At 36.9% G+C, this 19992-nt stretch overlaps 1 protein-coding gene across 2 annotated transcripts; it reads right to left on the reverse strand.

Moving 5' to 3' along the window:
- Window positions 1–1535: 1535 nt before the first annotated feature.
- On the reverse strand, window positions 1536–18613 carry LOC147387635 (homeobox-DDT domain protein RLT2-like). 2 transcript variants are annotated; one of them, XM_086421919.1, is made up of 18 exons: window positions 17972–18613; window positions 17438–17872; window positions 16496–16575; window positions 15203–15559; window positions 15028–15114; window positions 14784–14948; window positions 14486–14708; window positions 12998–13098; window positions 12437–12523; window positions 9658–9810; window positions 9394–9549; window positions 8816–9025; window positions 8152–8727; window positions 7127–7657; window positions 5036–5650; window positions 4783–4887; window positions 3608–3871; window positions 1536–2421 (listed from the first exon to the last, which is right to left on the reverse strand). In XM_086421919.1, exons 1-18 carry the CDS (start codon window positions 18087–18089, stop codon window positions 1738–1740), a joined length of 4947 nt encoding a protein of 1648 aa, XP_086278045.1. In that variant the 5' UTR covers window positions 18090–18613; the 3' UTR covers window positions 1536–1737. The 2 variants fall into 2 exon arrangements, with proteins under 2 accessions (XP_086278045.1, XP_086278044.1); XM_086421918.1 differs by having other exon boundaries at window positions 16496–16578.
- Between the last annotated feature and the right edge of the window lie 1379 nt (window positions 18614–19992).

Below are 19992 nucleotides of genomic sequence, written 5' to 3' on the forward strand. Positions count from 1 at the left end.
CAGAAAAGAAGAAAGGATGATGGAAGAACTCAAGAACTTAACTCAGATCTAATTGATTTTTTATTTAATGAACTTCTCTGATAGAACTCTCTTATTTATAGAAGAAAAAGTAGAATAGTTTAAAGAGAAATCGAACTTAAAGATATACTCTTGAAAGAGCCATCAAATTCGAAAACAACTAAAGACCAAGTCTTTTTCGGATAAAATTGATTGTTGAAATAAAAGAGAAAAAAGTCTCACAACTGGATTTTAGGTGCTCGGTAGACCGAACAAGTCTGGGTCAACCGAGTAAGCATTTTCAAGAGTTCTAAAACTTTCGGGTTTGGTCATCCGAACAATCTCAATCGTCCAGGTGAGCAAAAAATGAGGTTCACGAGTTTTAGGTTCGGTCAACTGACCAAGAATACTCACACACCCACTAACCTTTTTCTAATTTTCTTTTTCGGGGCGTGATGATCTTGCTTGGTCCTTGCACACTTCTTTCCAACCTCTTTAAACTTAATCTTCAACAGATTTGACTTCAATATGATTCCTTAAGCTTTTGTCTTCCCAAAAACGATCTTAACGATAATAATAACAAATAAATCAGAAGATTTTAAGGAAAATCATTTACAATAAATTAATACAACTCATAGATGAGGAAAAATACTTCTACAATTTGTTCTAGTAAGATATAAGTCAATAATTTTTTGCAAAATCTAAAATTAATCCTCTTTACAAATAATAAAGTTGAGGGTAGAATGTCTAATTTATTGCTCAAATGCATGGTTTAAATGAATATGTAGGTAAAGGAAGCCTTCAAACATCTATAGTATAGAAAGAGATGAAGAGATAAATCGGTTGGTATACCCACCAAACAAAATAAGAGAGCTGCCATCAGCACCCCAACTTTACTTATTGCACCCTAATTTAAAATAAAGAAAATAAGAGATGCGTTGAGAATAAGTAAAAGTTAGGGTGCCAATAGAAGGTCCCTTTCTTTTTTAACTAAATTTATACACTTTTTGGTTTAGGATTTTATATGAGCTTAATCATAATTGTAAACAACTACGGAAATTATTTGAAATAGTGTTTTAAGGTTAATTTGAGCTAAACCTTTGTAATGTTTGAAGAGTATTTAAATCTTTTAATTGGGGTGTAACAAATAATTTACAAAATTAGATTGGAATAAGTAAACGTTGGGGTGCCAATAGCAGCGCAGCTCTCTGAAATTAAATTGGTTCGACTCATCCAATCAATTCAGTTCCTTTTTGCTCTAATTGGGCATCATATAGAATAAAGAGATCCAGCTAGGGATTCCAGTTCTGGTTTGGCTCAGGTTCCACATGTACCCATTGACACCCTTAAAACGGAATATCTGATAATCAACTTCAACAGCAAGTTGTCGACAAGTCTAACTGCAAAATGAAAGGCTGAAACCAAGACTATTTGCTCTCCGAATTCCATTCAGTTACCATACACTATGTAATAATCATGTGCAAGAGAATGCAAAGGGCAGAAAAATAAGAAATCGCCACCTGCGATTACTATGGCACTACTCAGTCATCAATATTTTCCTTTTCTTCCATATAAAAGGTTGCCATTTTATAAATAAATAAATAAATACGCCAAGGTCCCTTTCCAAAATATACAAACTGAAGTAGGGAACCAGCACTGTAAATTAATCAAATGAACACAATCTATTCTCGATTACCATCTGTCGTACTTGAATGAACTTAACTTACAAGAAAAGGTCTCTTAGTCACTATAATAATCTGAAGGCGAGGACGATGTGTCTTGGCCTCCATCATCATTTCCCTCTCGGCCCATGTTAACATACATGTCTCCTCCATCCTCATGGCTCTCCTCCATCGAGTCGTCCTCAGACCTGCCATTAAATACGGTTTCATAGTCCGCGTCCTGATCGTCATGCTTGTATTCGTTTGCTTGATCACTGTCTTCAGATTCCAATGTATCTTCACTGTTACTGTTGTCAGCCCTCCCCACATGGATCCTCCTGATTTCATCATCCTCCCATTCCTCTCCTCCTAAGTTCGTTGGGGATTCCTCGCAACTGTTATGTTCGGGAATACCTTTGTCACCAAAATGATCCAACCTCGTCTCCTTGGACACTGGTTTCCTTGATCTTTGCATATTCGTAAAGGCACGACGACCACGACTGCTCTGTTGCCCATGTGTCAGACTTTTCCATCTCGGTACTTGATTTGTAAATTTAGATCTGGAGCCACTGACTCGCCCCAAGCACTCCCCACGACTACGACCATTTCCACGTCCACGACCCCCTCGTCCATGTACATAACTGCTACTACGATTGTTTCTTGGAACAAATGGGTTTTCTTGCAGATACTCTGCTTGTTCAAAAGCTTCTGCAGGTTCGGCACCTTGGGTAGTCTTGATAACACTATATCTTGATGGGAGCTTCTGCAAAACAAGAAAACTTAACTCAATACGCCATCAATCTTTGAAAGCCGACAGTAAAATCAGAGACCTATGTACAAGTTATAACCAAATAACAGATACAGCTGAAACCCTATCTTTCCTCTGTAAAACTAACATGGACTGACAACCGTTCCCCATTTACAACTTGGGAACTTTTGGGGAAGCAGGGCCTTTTATTTTAATGTTCTGTTTTTGGACACCAGGTCCACCACTGAAATTGAGTTGCTATTGGCACCCCAACTTTTACTTAGTACACCCCAATATTTTAAATTATTTATCACCCCCGCAATTATAGATTAAAACACTCTTCAAAATTCCAAAGGTTTACCTCAAATTATAATCTCAACATTACAAAACATTATAACACTCATTCAAACAATTTCAGTAGTTGTTTACAATTATGATTAGGCTCATATAAAATCCTAAACACAAAAAAATACGAGAGATTCTATTGGCACTAGGGGTGCACATGGTTCGGATTGGTTCGGATTTTGGCAAAATTGGAACCAAACCAAACATGATCGGTTCTACAAATTTGAAACCGAACCAATCCAATTACCCTATAGAACCGAACCAATCCAATCCAATCCAATCTTGGTTCGGATTGGTTCGGATCGGTTCTCAGTTCTCATACTTATTGAAGATAGATACCTTATTCCTCAATCCAAGCATTCTATCTCCTCCAATATTCAAACCTTAAAAACACATAGGACTTTTTTTAAACGTGGACTTTGGGATAATAAAAAAATTAAAAGGAAGAAGAAGAAAGAAATAAAAAGCCGAAATTTTTATTTTTTAAATAATTAAATATATATATATATATATATATAGATATATATTTATATATAATTGGTTCGGTTTTCGGATTGGTTCGGTTCTATTATATCCTAATCCAAAACCGAACCAAATTAATCGGATTTTTTTTTCTTCGATCCGTACCCGAACCGTGGGTGTGTTTAGTCCGAACCAATCCAATCCAAAAGCTTCGGATTGGTTCGGATCTCGGATTTACCCAATCCAATGTGCACCCCTAATTGGCTCCGCAACTTTTACTTATTCTCAACTATTCAATTATTTGCTTTATTTTGGGTGTAATAAGTAAAAGTTGGGGTGCCAATAGCAGCTCTTGAAATTTTATCACAATTCACCACATTCAAAAAGTACTCACAATGAATTCGCCAGTTTCCTTGTCTTTATGAGACTCCTGATGCGGAGAGTAGGAGATGGAGGCATCGAGTTCCATAAGCCTTAATGCCACAGCAGCAGTTGTATGCGGTACCCATGGAAGTACAGGGACTGACTCGAGAGAAGAAGAATAAGAATTATGAACAGAAGACCCTGACGGTACAGAGGAACCCAACAGTTCGATGGTTGTCTCAAAATTTGATGATAAACAGGCTCGTTTTATTGCACCCTCCAAAGAAGTCAGAAGCTGTGACAAAATATAGCATTACAAATCACCTGAGTTAATGAGGTCTCAAGAAAAGCATGGCAGCCACTTCACCTAAAATAGGATACATTCTTAACAATGATGCCTTTAAACAAAATTCAAGACATAGATGTACTCCATTATATTATTTTTTTTTTTATCTTTCCTTTCCCTTTAATTTCTGGCACTTGGGCGGGCCCAATTGTGTCAGGCTTGAGCTTGAAGTTTTGAATGTGTAGAGCTCAGGTTGGACTTGGACTTGGACTTGGACTTGGGATTTGATTGAGTGGTCTAAAGCTCAGGTAGAACTTGGTAATCCCTCAACCCGAAACCAGCCTGCCCAAGTAGTACCCCTAGTTAGTATTGAAGCCTACCAATCTAAGGGCAACCTACCAGGAATCTAAGCATTGACATCCCAAGCAAGTCAACCTATAGTTCTTTGCCAAGGCAACGGGAAACAACATGGAGTACAATTGAAATCATAACAGTGATTAGAGCCATCATGATTGCAACTGTGGGAAAGAAACAAAAATAGCTAAGTAATTTGACCCTATCAAATGTGTGTTATCTGCATGTCTTGATTTCATGTGATAAGACACAGCTAATTTTGGGCTCAAGCCCCCTCCCTATGTAACGAACTCAAGAGTCTCAAAGCTCAAAGTAAAGTAACATCAATAAGCTTAGTCCTTCATAGGCACTAATACCAACCAACCAACGAACCATAAAATGAATTGTTGTAGGAAGATGAGTTTGAAATAGTGAGTGGTAATTAAACAGTGATGGTTTGCATCCCATGGATTTAAAACATAGAAGGGATAGAGTTCAAAAGATAAAGAAGATATAATTAATCACAGCAAATATGATATCTAAGGAAGGCATCGAAGACAAAACAAGTATTGGAAAATAATTAATACCTGAAGAAGATCCTCTGCTGAGGATGCGGTGTGCAACATCTCACCCCAAGGTTTTCGATAGTTCTCGGTCCAGAATTGTTGAAGAGCTTCAGGTGGGACAGACACCTGTAAAATGAAGCATATGACTTCCATGGCAGTTTAGATGCCTATAAAAAGTACAAGAAATTGAATAAACCAGAATTTACATTGAATTACTGGATGTTTAATATTACAAAAATACGGGAAAAAAATGTTCAACAAAAGATTACGTTACCTCAATTAAAGCTAATTGGGCCTTGAGCAATCTGACTCTCAGGGGAAGACAAAAATGTGATCCGTGGAAATCGCACCCAGGGCCCACCTGTTTCTCTTGACATTGAATCACATGGTCTTTGTGGAAGGTTTCAATAGTTTTATGGCAAACAGGGCAGTGGTTCTCTTCAGAAAGGTAAGAATCATGGCAGAAATCACAAGGTACTAGGAACTCCAAGCATCTTTTCTTCCCATATTTAATGGAGCATAATATCGAAGAATTTAAGCATTCTTTCCACATCCAACGCTGGAAATCTTTATATCTCTTCAAGACTTCAATTTTCTCAGTTTTAGTCGTCCCAAGCTCAAGTTTGAAAGATGATGACTGATCTAGGGCATCAGAATTAAGAACACACACCATACTGCTGGGACTCTCAATTCCTGTGCCATCAAGACTTGAAGCAATTCCTGCATCTTCAGTTTTGACATTAACACCAGATGGGTCCACAATGCTGGTGCAACAGATATTCCTTCTAATAGTTTGCTTGAACGTAACAGAAATTTTTTGCAACATCAAATGCAAATGGGATTCCCTAATCCCCCGTGTATCTAGTGACGCCAAAAGAGCATCAAAGGCCTGCATGTAAGATTGAATTGATTGATGAATAAATAAAACAAGGCTCTTCACGTATGTTTTGTATAAATAAACTCACTTGATCTAGATATGTATAAGAAATTAGACATAAGATGACTAACAATTACAATGCTTCTATTGTTGAATCCCTAACAATGCCAGACAATACATGAGCTTAAAACATAACAAGTACGTTAAACAAAATAACTCAAGTTATGACTATAATATTTAACTTGCTCGTACTTAAAAAGAATGAAATTCACTTAAAACCATATATATTTTATAAGTGATTTTCCTTTCAGGCTACCATGCTCCAACTTTTGGACATTACAATTAAAAATTAGTCGTTCAAGAGATCATTTCCCCTACAAAGTCGTTTATCAAAAAAAAATTGTGACTTTGTCTTGAGGCTTTGTATTTGGTGGATATTTAGTTGTCAAGCACCAAATATAATCCAGAAATTGCTACTTTTTGTCCTTCAATAAATACGAGAAACTAATCCAAACAAAACTTACCACAACTTTTCTTCTTTTTCTTTCTTTTTTTCTGATTGAAAACACTGATACAACATTCAGAAAAACAAGAGATAGTGACTAGATGAATAAGAACACAAAAATCGAATTAGTTCGTTTCTCAAAGCTGGATACAAACAGTTGATCACAATGAACTGCCTTCCTATAGTGTGTTGTCCCATTTTGGAGGGAAAGAAATATCCAGGCATTTGAAGGTAAAGAGAGCAAGATCAAGAAGTTCCCATAGAGACCAACGCTATGGAAATATTTTCTTTTGGTGTAAATCATTCAGGGAATTTAAAGGTGTTTTCTTTGACGATTTTCTGTCTAAGTGGAACCAGATTTGTTCCAAGAACCTTGAAGAGTGACTCTGGATTGTGTTAACTTTTTGTAGTTCTGCATTTTATGTTTTTCTTCTGGCTTCCCTTTGTAGGTAGGTTTCTTTTGGCTTTCCATTTTATGTAGGTCTCTAGACCTGCTTTTCTTACATTCATAAATTCACTACTTATCCCAAAAAAAAATATGAACTTCCTTAAAAATTAAACACTTCCATGCTGTTTAGTAAATAACTTCATAGTTTGATAAGACAATAGTCTCTCAGTTTCACTAAATCTCCATTAGCCAGAGATGATGAAGGGCAAGAGACGTGTATGTGGCACAGATTGATCAATTAATGCTCACAAAGGTGGAACAAGAAATTCATATAAAAAACGATACTAGTTTCAACTTCCAAATTTATCAACTACCAACATTATTTAAAACTTGATTGATGAAGTTTGCAACATTAGTGTTTACTTGTTTGAGCAACTCTGGTATCTAACTTATCAAGCACTTAAGTTGTAAATATTATAGTTTCTCAATGAGAAGGAGAAAGATATCAACACTATTAAGCTTCATTTAGATAACTTAGAAAACCATAAAAAAGTTTTCTTGTAAGATTCTCCTCCTAAGAGATAGAGATTGATACCTCTTCCGAATCAATAAGCCTCCAGTAGCCATCTTGAGATTCAAAGAAGATCCTGCCAGAGCCAGGATCGTTTCTAGAAGCAGATGTGACAAACTGCCAGTATCGATTACGTCTGCGATCCTGACCAAGAGGTAAAGACCTGTATGGATACATCTCTTCGGCTTTGCGGCCAATATAAGACTTTAATTGAGAGCGTAATATTTCAGTAGCATATCCATGATGATATGGGAAACTGTCTTGCCCTGACAAGTTCCTTTCTGTAGGCAAGTTATTAAGATCACTTTGCCCATTGTGAGAAATGAGTGATTCTTCTTGGACTGCAGGGTTGACAAGTTCAATGTTCTTGTTATCGATAATAGATGGGATTTGGCTTCCTTCTGCTACATCACTCATAAGATTAGGCTCAGACTTGATTCCCGTAAAAGACGAATGTTGAAACTTCTTCACATACTCGTCTTTCAAGCGTCTTTTATCTAGTTGTGCTTCAGCCCACATTTGCTTCTTAAGAGCATTTGCAGCTTCCAAGCGCCCCTGCAGAAATCTCTACTTTAGAGAGAGAGAGAGAATGATTCCTAAAGGATGGGGCACCCATGTTTAGCTGGGGCACTCATTTTCACAGGGGCACCCATGTTTTAGGCAGTGTCAACAAGATCCTGGCAACACCATTAAGGCCATGTCGACAAGACCCTGTCGACACTAGCAAAAAAAAAAAAATTTTAAAAACCTCCTATACCCTGTAGACATGAGATCCCAAAGTTTTGGTAGGCAGTGTCAACAGGATCCTGTCAATACCATTAAAACCATGTCAAAAGTTTTTGTAGGCAGTGTCAACGGGATCCTGTCAACACCATTAAAGCCATGTCAACAGGGTCAGGACGACACTAGCCAAATTTTTGAAGAAATGTGTGGGTACCACAAATATGGCCCCCACTTAAGCAAAAAATTCGGTTTTTCAAAAATGCTAGCAAAATCGCTGGCCTTTAACACTAGCCTTCCTAAAATAATTAAGTCGCACTAAGTGTCACCTCAAGAATGACACGAACTGAGTTTCCTTCCATGGCTACACCAATTAACGCAACAAGCGCATTAAGACGCTCCTCTACACTGAGATCAGAATATTCCCCTTCCATCAGTCCTTGAACCCATGGTTCACCAGAGTTGCTTTCATCAATTTCCATGTCGTCTTGGTCAGGATTAATTGCCACGTGGCAGTTCCCAACAACCTCTGTCAACTGATCGATGGTAGCACCTGAATTGCCTGCTTCCTTTGAGCTATCCAAAAGAGGAGACTTTGCTACATTAGAATGGCAAGTCTTTTCAGAATCCTCAGCAACATCACATTCAGAATCTTCGTCTCTTTCAACATCTTCTGCATCCTTTTCAGCCTCTTCACAATCTGAAAACCCACTTTCTAATATCTGAAGTTTTCCCCTCGCTGCCGATAGTACAGCCTCAGCATCGCCCGGGTCCTTTCTGAAGGCAGGCCGGACACAATATGTCGAAGGAGCCGTTCTTTCAAATAGGTTTGAATCCCTTGACAATGCCGCTGCAATTGATGCCTCGGGTGTCTTGCTTGTTGTAAGGTCCCTAAGTCCAGATTTCTTAGAGCACAAAACAAAACAAAAAATTAGGAAAAGTGAAATAGAGAAAATGATAGAGTTAATCAATCTTGACTAAGAGAACAATTACCTGAATCTTGTCTGCAACTTCAAATATTGTTAGGCCTTTGCTACCCTCAAGAGAAAGAACATGAAATGCCGCAAATTTAACTGTTCCTGGCGTCAACCGATGCTTAGATCTGCGTGAATGAGAAAAACCCTTCTCTTGCATCATGGCAACAGCATTTTCAGCTGCTGCACCATTGCGTAATGTAGAAATTCTCTCTTCACCAACACGATCCTGCACTTGGACAGAAGTTATTGAGTCAGTGTATCCATAAGGAAAACCTTACAAATACTATTTACAGTATGATGGCTCAACCAACGTTTTCAGATGTTGAGGCATGAGAAGAAGCACTGGGCTACCGATGCCTCGAGGTATAACAGCATTCTAACTTATTTACTGCAATTTTCTACATTAACAGCATAATAGGTAACTCAAAGTTTCCAACAGATCCAGCAATCAGTAAGTTCAGACCAACATAACCTTTTATTTTAGCACGGGTAAAAGAGAAAAGTAAACAAGAACCTTTTTTTCATTTTGATGAAAACATTTAGCTGCTGTAAAGCATTAAAAGTAACAGAAGGTGTTGAATGCAAGGAATGGACCTCATCGTTCCTATGAAAACGTGTCTGCTCAATGCTCCTTTTCTTCAGTCGTGGTCCAAATCCTGCGGACAGTGCAAATTGCCGCAATATTTCAGGCCATGTCAATGGATTCAAGTGGCGTTTCCAACTGCGTATGTCAAAACCCCATGCATATGCCTGATACAGAAAGTAGATATTTTAAAAAAAGGTTCGTAAAAAAGAACGAAATACTATTTGGGATACAGTAATAAAACTGCAGCAACGCAACAACGCAATAAAGCATACCCCTTCAACTATTTGTGGGTGTCCACCTCCAGGAGAAGCAGCACAACTTTGGTTTCCTCCAAGACCAATAGAAGGTGTCCTTGCAACATCTTCAATGTCTTTTATGATGGACCTCAGGAGAGCTATATGCATCTCACCCAGCAACCTTGGATCCTGAAATAGGATAAATCAGTTCAAGCAGCATCAATATCAAGCTATGTTACCCATGAACCGTAGTTTCACAGTCATGGCACATTGTGAACTTGCATAATACATAAAAATGAAGGGTCCCGTTGCCCAGGAAACATTACCAAGCAATGGTGCTGCAGCAAATCAAGACAACAGTCTAGAACAAAGTTACCTGATTCGTGGGTTCGCTCGGTTCGAATTTGGGTTCGTGATTCGCCACTTGAGAATGAACCCAGTTCATAGGGGTTGACAGAGGTGAGGAAATTTGAAGGTTGAAGTGATGAGTAGGGTAAAAAAGAGATTGAAGCTGGCAGATTACGGGAAGAAAAAATCAAGTTTTTATTATTTATAGGTTGAAGATGAGGGTAATTGGTTATTTTTCATCAGTCTATTAATAAAGACCAAGATCAAAGGGACATGCCATCAGTTTAAAATTTTAGGGGAATGTCTCAAATATTATCAACATGTGAAGGGCATGTAAAAAAAAAAGGAAAATGTAGTTTGTTTGGTTCACTGCATTTCATGAACTGAGAGCGAACCATATCACGTTTAGTTCGAACCGGTTCATGATTCGGTACCTTACCAACAAAGTAGGTAACCCAGGTCTAGACCTATGTTACCTGATTCGGGTTCATGGTTCGTGGTTCATGTGGTTCTTGGTTCGTGGTTCGCAAGTCAAGAATGAACCCAGTTCATAGGGGTAGACAGAGATGAGGGTATTTGAAGGTTGAAATGATGAATAGGATAAAAAAAATTATTGAAGATGCTACATTTTAGAAAGAAAAAAAAATCAGATTATTTTATTTACAAGTTGAAGATGAAAATTTTTGGTCATTTCCTATTAGTCTATCAATAAAGACAAAGGCCAGAAAGGTATGCTATCAATTTGAAAATTTAGGGGATCTCTCTAATATTATCAATATGTGGAGGGGGTGTGATGAGTAGGTTTTATACCTACGAATTAACCACTTTTAAATATAATATTTTGTTAATTTTAGAGTCTTTTAGTTGTTTTTAGTTAAGTTTAGTTTATTTTATACTTTTTATGTGATTATGTTTTTATTTGATTTTTATGCTTATTTTGCAATTTAGGAACAGTATGGAACATTAGGATATTTGACAACATTTAAGAGAAAATTCTGACTCAAATTGGTTCATTCTTGGAAGAAGGAAGCTAAGCATACAAACTAAAAAGTCTTCAAGCCACAGCTTGATAGAGAACGAGGCCACGGCGGGAATTCAAGAATTGCACAACAGAAATATGAAAATACAAGCCGCGGCATGATATATTGGGAGGCCATGGCCTGCTTACGTTTCTAGCTTTACACGTTAATTTTTTGGGCCGAATTAGAGATGGATTTTAGGACTCTTAAACCCTAATGACTCCATACCTATAAATAGGAAAGTTTAACCCTTATTTTGGGACAGAAGTTTTGGGATTTTTCTTGGAGGCACAAAATCGAGAAAGAGGACGAGAGCTGGAGATTCGACTTTTGAGTTTTATCTTTCTGAACTTTATCTCTTCTCTTGATATTTGTAATCTCTAAGATAAGCTAAATACTTTTGTGATTTTGTTTTCTTTTCAATGATGAACTAATTCCTATTTTAGGGTTATAATGGAACCCATTCATGATATTTGATTAATTTTATTTCTTTCTTCTATGATTCCACATGTGATTGTTTATTCTATCCTATGTTTAATGCGATTTAATTAACTGGCCATTGATTGAATTGAATCGGTGAACCTTACTAATATCGACAGAGTTGTTTTGTGTTCATGACCTAGATGGAGTAACATACGCTAATTTGAGATAGACGTATACTCACGTTGCGTGTGCATCCCTTATGAGAACTTATTCTTAATGAATTCTTCTTGATTTAATTCTCATAGACATATAGGGAGTTAGTTTAGAAGGGTATTTTTACATAACCATCGACAGAGGCTTGTAGAGAATTTAGTGCTCTTGGGTGATAATTATAGTGGATTAATTTATCATAGAAAGAAAGATAATCTAATTAAGTGGATTGTTTGGGGGAAATTATAAACCTAAATTTTATCACTCATTGATTTTAAATCTGCAAATTTATTCTCTCCATTATTTTTCTTATTTATTTTTAAATCCTATTTTTTTACTTTTGTTTTGATAAAATTAGAGTGAAATAAATTGGTAATTAGCAATAGATTGATATTTAGTCTCCGTGGGAACGATACTTTCTTATCACTTTATTACTTGTTTCGATACGTATACTTGCGTTCGTAAATTTAGACAACAGGGTATAAAAATAACATAAAAGTCAAAGAAGAAACTCAAATCCATTCAATGACGTGTATTGTGCACAGAACCTTCTTTTTTTCCTTGAGCATCTCGAGAACAAAATTTAGTTATGCACACATTCACTTGAGTATATTTTTTTTGGAGTCAGTTTAGCAATGCTCTCACTTATAACTTAAATTAAATAAGCAATTTACTTGATTCGCTGTATATCACGAACCAAGACCAAACGGTACCGCGAACTGGTCGGTTCAAACAGGTTCGCGGTTCGGCACCTTTGTAGCGAATTAGGTAACCCTGGTCTAGACATAATTAGAACATAAATCTGGCAAACTTACATAATCATGAAAAGCTTGAACGAACTCATCAAGTGTAAAAGGCCAAAGCTCGAGAACATCAGCAAAAGTTATTAAAGAACTCCAAGCCTGAAAGATTCAATTACAGTCCTCAGAACCATGAAGAAGCAGCATTTACTACAGAAGTTCAGTTGAGTATCCAATATGTCGAACAGACAGCTAAAAAATGAATCTGGATTTGACTGAGTATATGACAATTAACTAAGTAGACAAACAGATGCCTCATACACTGATATAATAATACTTAACAGATCCGTTGATCATGATTTAAGTTTTTTGCAGTATCAGACATGAACAAACCCACATCATTGTTGGGTTTAGAATATTATCATGAAATTAATTTCTGTTTGACAAGTACTCACGCAGATAATGGCATCTCTAGGACAACAGAAAGCAAATATGCATGGCTTCCTCATAAAGCATGACTACAAAAACAAAAATAGAACTAGGAAAATGCATTGTCTTACTTTCCAAATGGAAACTATGCAATTGGTTGCAAAAATGAAAGAAATGATGTGCGAGGCAAATATCAACTAAACATACCATGAGAAGGTTCCCAACATTTTCCTCTGAATCAGACCATGGCCGAACAGCAAAAGGCCTTTTTAATTGCACGGACTTGGGAGGGAATGAACTCAACATATCTGAATCAAGAAAAACTTGTTATAGCTGCTTAAAATAGAGCTACAAATTGTAGGGGACAAGAGGATCAAGATAAATCCCAAATAAATGATACAAAACATGGGAAAAGATTCTGAAGAACTCATCTAGAAAAGTAAACAAGTATACTTTTTTTAGTTGCTAGTAAAATAACAGTTGATAAATTGCAATGAATTATATATAAAGGGTAACAGTCGGGGGACAACGTTTGGGAGACAAAATTTGTCCTATATGGCTTAAAAGTTTCGGATTGGGCTGGTTTTTTGTGAGGATGATCTCTATGGTGAGGAGATCATCCTCACAAAAAATCAGCCCAATCTGAAACTTCGAACCCCATCAAAAGTGGTTTACTAATTAAAGGTAAAAAATTGACGGTCCACAATTCTAAACCACTTTTGATGGGGTTAAAAGTTTCAGATTTGACTGATTTTTTCTCACAAAAGATCAGCCAATCCAAAACTTTTAAGCCATATAGGACAAATTTTGTCTCCTAACATTGTCCCTCTAACGGGACCCATTACCCATATATATATATGATGATGATAAATATAATTTTCTGAAGGGTGTAAAATGGTACTTCTATAATCATTCTATATCAACAAGAGTCCTCCCATTAAGGAACACCAACCTCAAAAAGTAAAGGCCGAAAAACTGAAAGAAACAGCAGTACAGAAGATGGGACACAATCTCCTGTAGCTCCCAACCAAAATAAGAAAAATCAACCCAAATGGAAAAACTGGCCTAAAACATCATCAAAATGGTAAAAGGATTTCACAGTGAATATGAGAGCTCCAATGTCCTAATTCCTAACAACTACAAATCCGCTTTGTATCAAACAGTTGAGTGCAAAGGTGAATCTGTTGACTGCCAGCTTATAAATCACACACAAAAAAGCTGACAAGCACTGATTCGCATGCATCCTAACAAGAATGGATTACACAATATCCCCAATCTCAGCTTAACATCCACTCGAAACAATCTACGACACAACCAGTAACTTAAAATCCAACCCTTCTTTTAAGTTTTCACCGATCAAAAGAGAGTTATAATTATAGGCTACAAATGGGATTATTTATATTACCATTAGAAAAATATAAATATTTCCCAAATACAAACAAATTTCTCCATGTCAACATTTCATGATCGGACCATGTTAATCAGGAAGCAACCAGAGTGTAGGATCCTCAATCAATATATTCTGAATTTGAAACATGGTTTTACTTTTATTTTTGCAAAATATAGTATTAAATAGCTAAGTGTGAATAATTGAAATTATAACTCTGTTCGATGCATTAGATAACCTTGATACAAACGTTTTAGTCACCATACATAAAACTGATTAAGGAAGGCTATATGTTATGCAATAACTACCTCTGAATAACTCGAGGTTTTGCAAAGTATCACTTTCAAGAGTAACAATAGATGGCAACCCTTTGCTTGAAGCCGCCAACTCCATGAGTTCCAGGCGTTCATCCTCAATAAGCTCCATAGATTCTTTAATGATTTTACGAGCGGTGGCCCTCTCATTTGCAGCTTTACGTCTTGCTGCCTCCTTCTCTCTACGAAATTCTTCTCTCTGCCTCATTTTCTCAGCCTGAAGTAGAAGACAAAAAATTATAACACTTACCCGGAAAAAGAGAGAAAAATTACATTAATATTGCCTACTTACTCTAAGAGTTTCTTTCTTTAGAAACTTCTCTCTTTGCTTAAGTTCACGCCTTTGCTCCCTCAGGAATTTCTCCTCCTCTCGCTGCTTTTCACGCATCAACCTCTCTTCTTCCTTTCGTCTTTCGCGATCATGTCTCTCCATTTCTCTCCGCATTAGTTCCTCTCTCTAAAAATTAGAAAGTTCATGATATTAGCTTACAACTGATGAGCTAAAAAAATGCAAAACTATGAGTTACTAGCAACACCTTTCGCCTCAAAATATCTTGCTTCTCAAGCTCTTTTCGAATCCTTTTCTCATGAGCTTCAATTTCCCTTGCAATTCTAGCTTCACTCTGCATAAATTTATTATACACAAATCAATACTAATATTTGGTTAGAAGATAACAGCATTTGTGACTACTTTGTGTTGTTATATGATACCTTGTGCTTCCTCTCCACCAAGGGTGCATCCTCAGTATGGCAAACCGGCCGGCCAGATGAAACAAATTGATTTTCTAATCCAACAATTGGGTCACCATTTGTAAAGGAATTCTTGTGTGGAACACTGCCATACTCCCCACATTCCTGCCTCCCTTTTGGGGACAAAAGACTGCTCAAAGCCTGATCTTGAAAACCATAACTGGTGGTCATCCTTTTATTTCCTTGCAGATATGGCCTCCCAGTAGCCCCACTAGTCCGAACATCAACCGGCAAATCACTGAGATGAGATGGAACAACTTGTTCATATGTGTCATACCTGACATTGGGTTGTTTAGGATCAAGATCCCTTGTGGCAGCCTGAGGATGAACAACATGAAAATTTTCAGTTAGTTTTCTTTTGACACATTATGAACTAGTCAAAACTATGCCCCATATTGGACAATGAGTGATGAAGATATCTGCCAAAATTGGCTATGAGACCAAGTGAATGGAAATATTAGAGAGTATTAAATAAGGGACGGAAACTTGTACGATCAGAACAAATTCTAGTTTTTCAAGAGAAACAGAGTGGCAACTAGATAGAGAAGGAGGCAACGCATGCTTACTTATTTGGATAAAATAAACAGAAAACTTATGATGTCAGTAAGATATATATTTGTTATTACTGAACTCCCAAAAGATTGCCTCCCAAAATGAATGAGAAGTACAAGGGCTAATTGAACACTGGAGTTATGGTGCTACTTCGATATGGATGACGATGTCAAAACTCAAAAATTAAGTCCATCAGAGTTGAAAAGCACAATCATGCATTTCAATGCCAGCTTGGCCAAAGAAACGCAATCACTTGCTTGGCATTGGTGTCCACTTTTTTTCATTTTGAAAGTATCAATCATGATGGAAGATCAAGAAAAATCTTTTCATTTAACAAATAAATAATTTTTAAAAATGGGTAATGGAATACCTCAAAAATGTCCAAATTACACAAGTTGTATCATTTAGCAAGTCAATAACTTCCAAGTGATACGTTGCAGGCTAATTAGCATCCCGATAAAATAAAATGTAAGTAATGGGAGTTCAAAGAATTGGTAAACATCAAAACTATCCAAAAGGAAATGCAGTATATGATGCCATAGCATAGAGCTCAATCATCAAAATGTCAATTAAGGCGAAGGAAAAGATACGGATGTGAATGAACAAAAATTATAATGAACCATCAAACATTTCATCAATTGTTAAAAGACAATGGATGCTGCATCAAAACAAACTTCTTGAATGGAAAAGCAGAAAACTAACTTTGATCGATTTAGCATCATGCTGCTCATATATTTCGCAATCATAAAGCTCTCCGGATCCCTTTTTCTGCACCGTCATATCTGCTTCATATATGACAATGAGAAGGTTAGAGCATCTAAAAATAATTTTAACAAAGAAGACAATCATAACATGAATCAACTCAAAGAAGAAAAACTAAATGTTAGTGACACAAGAGAAGACTTCTTAAATCCACATATTAAGTCATGCTTAGATATCTATGTTAACCAACCAACTACTTCAAAAGACCAATCTATTGGAGAGGGAGAGAACTATGAATATAAGAGGGTCACAGGGCTTAACTGAGGTATGAAGAGTAGAGAAAATATACAATCAACACTCACCCTTAAAGATGGAAAGAATCGAATCTGTGACCTATACGAACCTAGCACTCTGATACCATGTTAACCAACCATCTATCCCAAAAGGTCAACCTGTTAGGAAGGGGACGCACAATGTATATAAGACGGGTACGATAGTACGTAACACCTAGGAGCAGCCGAAATCCCACACTTAACAAACTAAAGAACACATGGGAAGCTAGAGTACAGTAGGAAAATTATCAAAATCCCCCCCCCCCCCCCCCAAAGTTATTTTCTATATTCTAATATGTTGAGACCTACTAATACAAAACATGATATGTTAATCATCGGGGGGGGGGGGGGGGGGGGGCATATAATATAAGGATAAACACACCCATTACATGTAATGCTGGTGAGACAACCTATTCACAATCATCATCATCATCAAGGCCTTACCTCCACAAACTTGGGGTTGGCTAAACAAAACCCGTTCTTCCATTTAATTATTTCTAAGCCCATATAATCAGTACTTATGATCTACAAAATGTAACTGTTGCATCAAAAAAGACGTAGAATTTAAGTATTCTTCTTAACAATTAACACAATTTTACAAGAGACATACCCATGGGCTCGAAGACAGCATCAGGTGGCAATGGGTCGAACTCTATCCCAAGAATTGGACCGTCCTCCCTCACTGGCTTCCCCAACTGTGCCTCCACAAAAGCAATTGCTCTAAGCTCTGATATCGACCGAGGAGGCTCATAATACTTCTTCACCACTGGAATATCAACTCCAATTCTAGAACTAGACCCAACAACAATCATTCGTGACTCCTGGCTCGGACGAAATGGACTAGAACCTGAACCCGAACTAGAACTAGAACCAGACCCCGACCCAGCTAGCTCCACCTGTATGTCTTCCCTCGGTCTCTTCTCCACCACCGCCACCTTCCTATCCTTCAATCTTCTGTGACAAAACCACATCTGTAATTGTCGATCCGAAAGCCCAAGATTCTTCGATAGTTCCGCTCTTACCGACTCCGATGGATACATCTCCACTGTTTCCAATCCATACAAAACATCATACAATAATCAGAAACAAAAGCCCTAACGAATTCAAACCAAAAAATTAAAAATTAAAATTTTGACGAACTAACCAGCGTAGGTTCTCTCCAGAGACTCCAATTGAGAGGGAGTCTTCATTATTCTCTTAGGTTTACTTCCTTCTCCTCCTTCGGGAGACTTTCTTTTCTCTCCTTTCGGAGTGGACTCCATTAAAGAAGAAGAAGATCGATCACAAAGAGATCGAGACACAAAGACGCAAAAACCCTAAGAGAAACGATAAACTCACAGAAGAAGATAGAGAGATGAGAGAATAATAAAAGAAAAAAATAGGGTTTCGATTTGTGGAAAATTTGGGAGGAATCGAAATCCAAAGAAAGAAAGATACGAACGGTGAGATTTCAAGAATAAAAAATAATAAATAATAAAGATAGTAATAATAATAATAATAGAAGAAGAAGAAGAAATAGAGAATGAATCCAACTAATAATAATAGAAAGAGATTGCGATTTGTGAGAGAATGAATGAGAGAGAAATCGAATCCAAGAGAGAGAAACAACAACATTCCTCTCTCTTCGTCTTTCCATCTTTCGTTTTGAAGAAAACGTAACGCGTCGAAATAATTGTTCTTTTGGTCTATTTGGGATTTTTCTAAGATGCTTTGAAATCGACGACAACAATTCGATCGATTTCATGATTTTTTTTTTTTTTTTTGGTTTTTCTCTTGTTCTATGTTCTTCCCGAATTAATTATTCTTTTTTCTCGTATTTCACTCGCAACTTTTAAAAAAAAATCGCGTTTTTGTAGAGTATTTTACTATTTTGGGTATGAAATCGGGTGTAGCTTTGGAGTTTTGGGTTGGGCCTTGTGATAAAAAGTTATCCATGGATCCGCTTCGGATTGGATTGGATCGGACATAAAATCGGATGCCAAAACTTTTCTCCTAATAATTGAAATTATTTGGTGAGGATCATGAAAGAATACTAAATTTTGATTCTTCAACCAAAAGAAAGATGATGGATTAAGTTTCATTTTGATTTTTTTACGATTGAAAGTAAGAAACAACTTCTTAATTTAATAGTAAAGTTTAGAACTAAAATGGAAAAGTCTCAATTAAATTAGTGAAATAAAAAAATGTGATTTAATCGTGATTTTTTCAATAAATCGTTGAATTCGATGACTATGCATGTAGTACACAATTCTTTTATTGGATGTACCATAGTCAAAAATCAATTAAATGTCGGGCCCAAGGATCCATGAAAATTATATACATGAGTTTTTTTCATTGAACAGCTATAGTGTCACGGTCGTGTTATTTTGAATCGGGGTCGTGCAGTATTTCGGGTGCTAATCCACAAGTAAGCCTGCCAAAATTATCTCATACACAACATAAGAGAACGGAGGCAATACGAGGTAAAGTCCGGAGGCAACTTTGTTAATATAGTATGTAAATTACACGAAGTAACACGTTACAAAAACAAATAGGTGTATTACAAGCAATTAGTGATATATGACATACGGGACTCCACATAACTTGGCTCGAGGGCTTGATGTCAATGTGGGTGTAGTCAAGTTGAAGTTACCGTACTAGTTAGGCAACATTCACCCTGTCTTCCATGTCGTCTGTCTCAAGTCGTTCCATGTAAATCTCGCATGCAGCATTCCAACACGTACACCTTCTCATTAAACAATTTAGTCAAAGCATGTTATCGACAAAATTCTCGCAAAGCTTCAAGTCAGCAGTAGTTCAAGTAAACAGTAGCACGCGGAGTATTTCATCAGATAGAAGAACATGTCAGAATGTGAAATTACCTAGAAAAATGTAGGGAACTTACTATCTTTCAAGCAGAAGATTGAAAAGTTTCTTAAGAACAATAAGAAGATTGAAGAATTTCTTAAAGATAATGTGACGAGAACGTCTGCAGAATAAGTAAGGAAAACTATGAAGACCATACATGATGACACCTAAAGTTAGGTGTAGCTCACCCTAGAGTCATCCGGGAGCACCCATGTAATTCTATGTAAGGCTTAAAAATGAAGTCATGTCTTAGCCCCATGTCAGGGCATATCTATTAGCCTAGTGGTATTTTTGTAATGAAATAGGAAAGAGTATGAC

This window comes from Akebia trifoliata, chromosome 13 (genome assembly GCF_017979445.1).
Source record: "Akebia trifoliata isolate Shusen 1 chromosome 13, ASM1797944v1, whole genome shotgun sequence".
Lineage (NCBI taxonomy): Eukaryota > Viridiplantae > Streptophyta > Magnoliopsida > Ranunculales > Lardizabalaceae > Akebia > Akebia trifoliata.

Excerpts from the sequence above, each read along its gene's own strand:
- LOC147387635 (XM_086421918.1), bottom strand. The coding sequence starts at position 18,089 with ATGGAGTCCACTCCGAAAGGAGAGAAAAGAAAGTCTCCCGAAGGAGGA. Across the intron at positions 13,099-14,485 it reads AAACCTCGAGTTATTCAGAG|ATATGTTGAGTTCATTCCCT; the intron begins GTAGTTATTGCA and ends TTCTTGATTCAG. Across the intron at positions 7,658-8,151 it reads CAGTTCGTGTCATTCTTGAG|GGGCGCTTGGAAGCTGCAAA; the intron begins GTGACACTTAGT and ends AGATTTCTGCAG.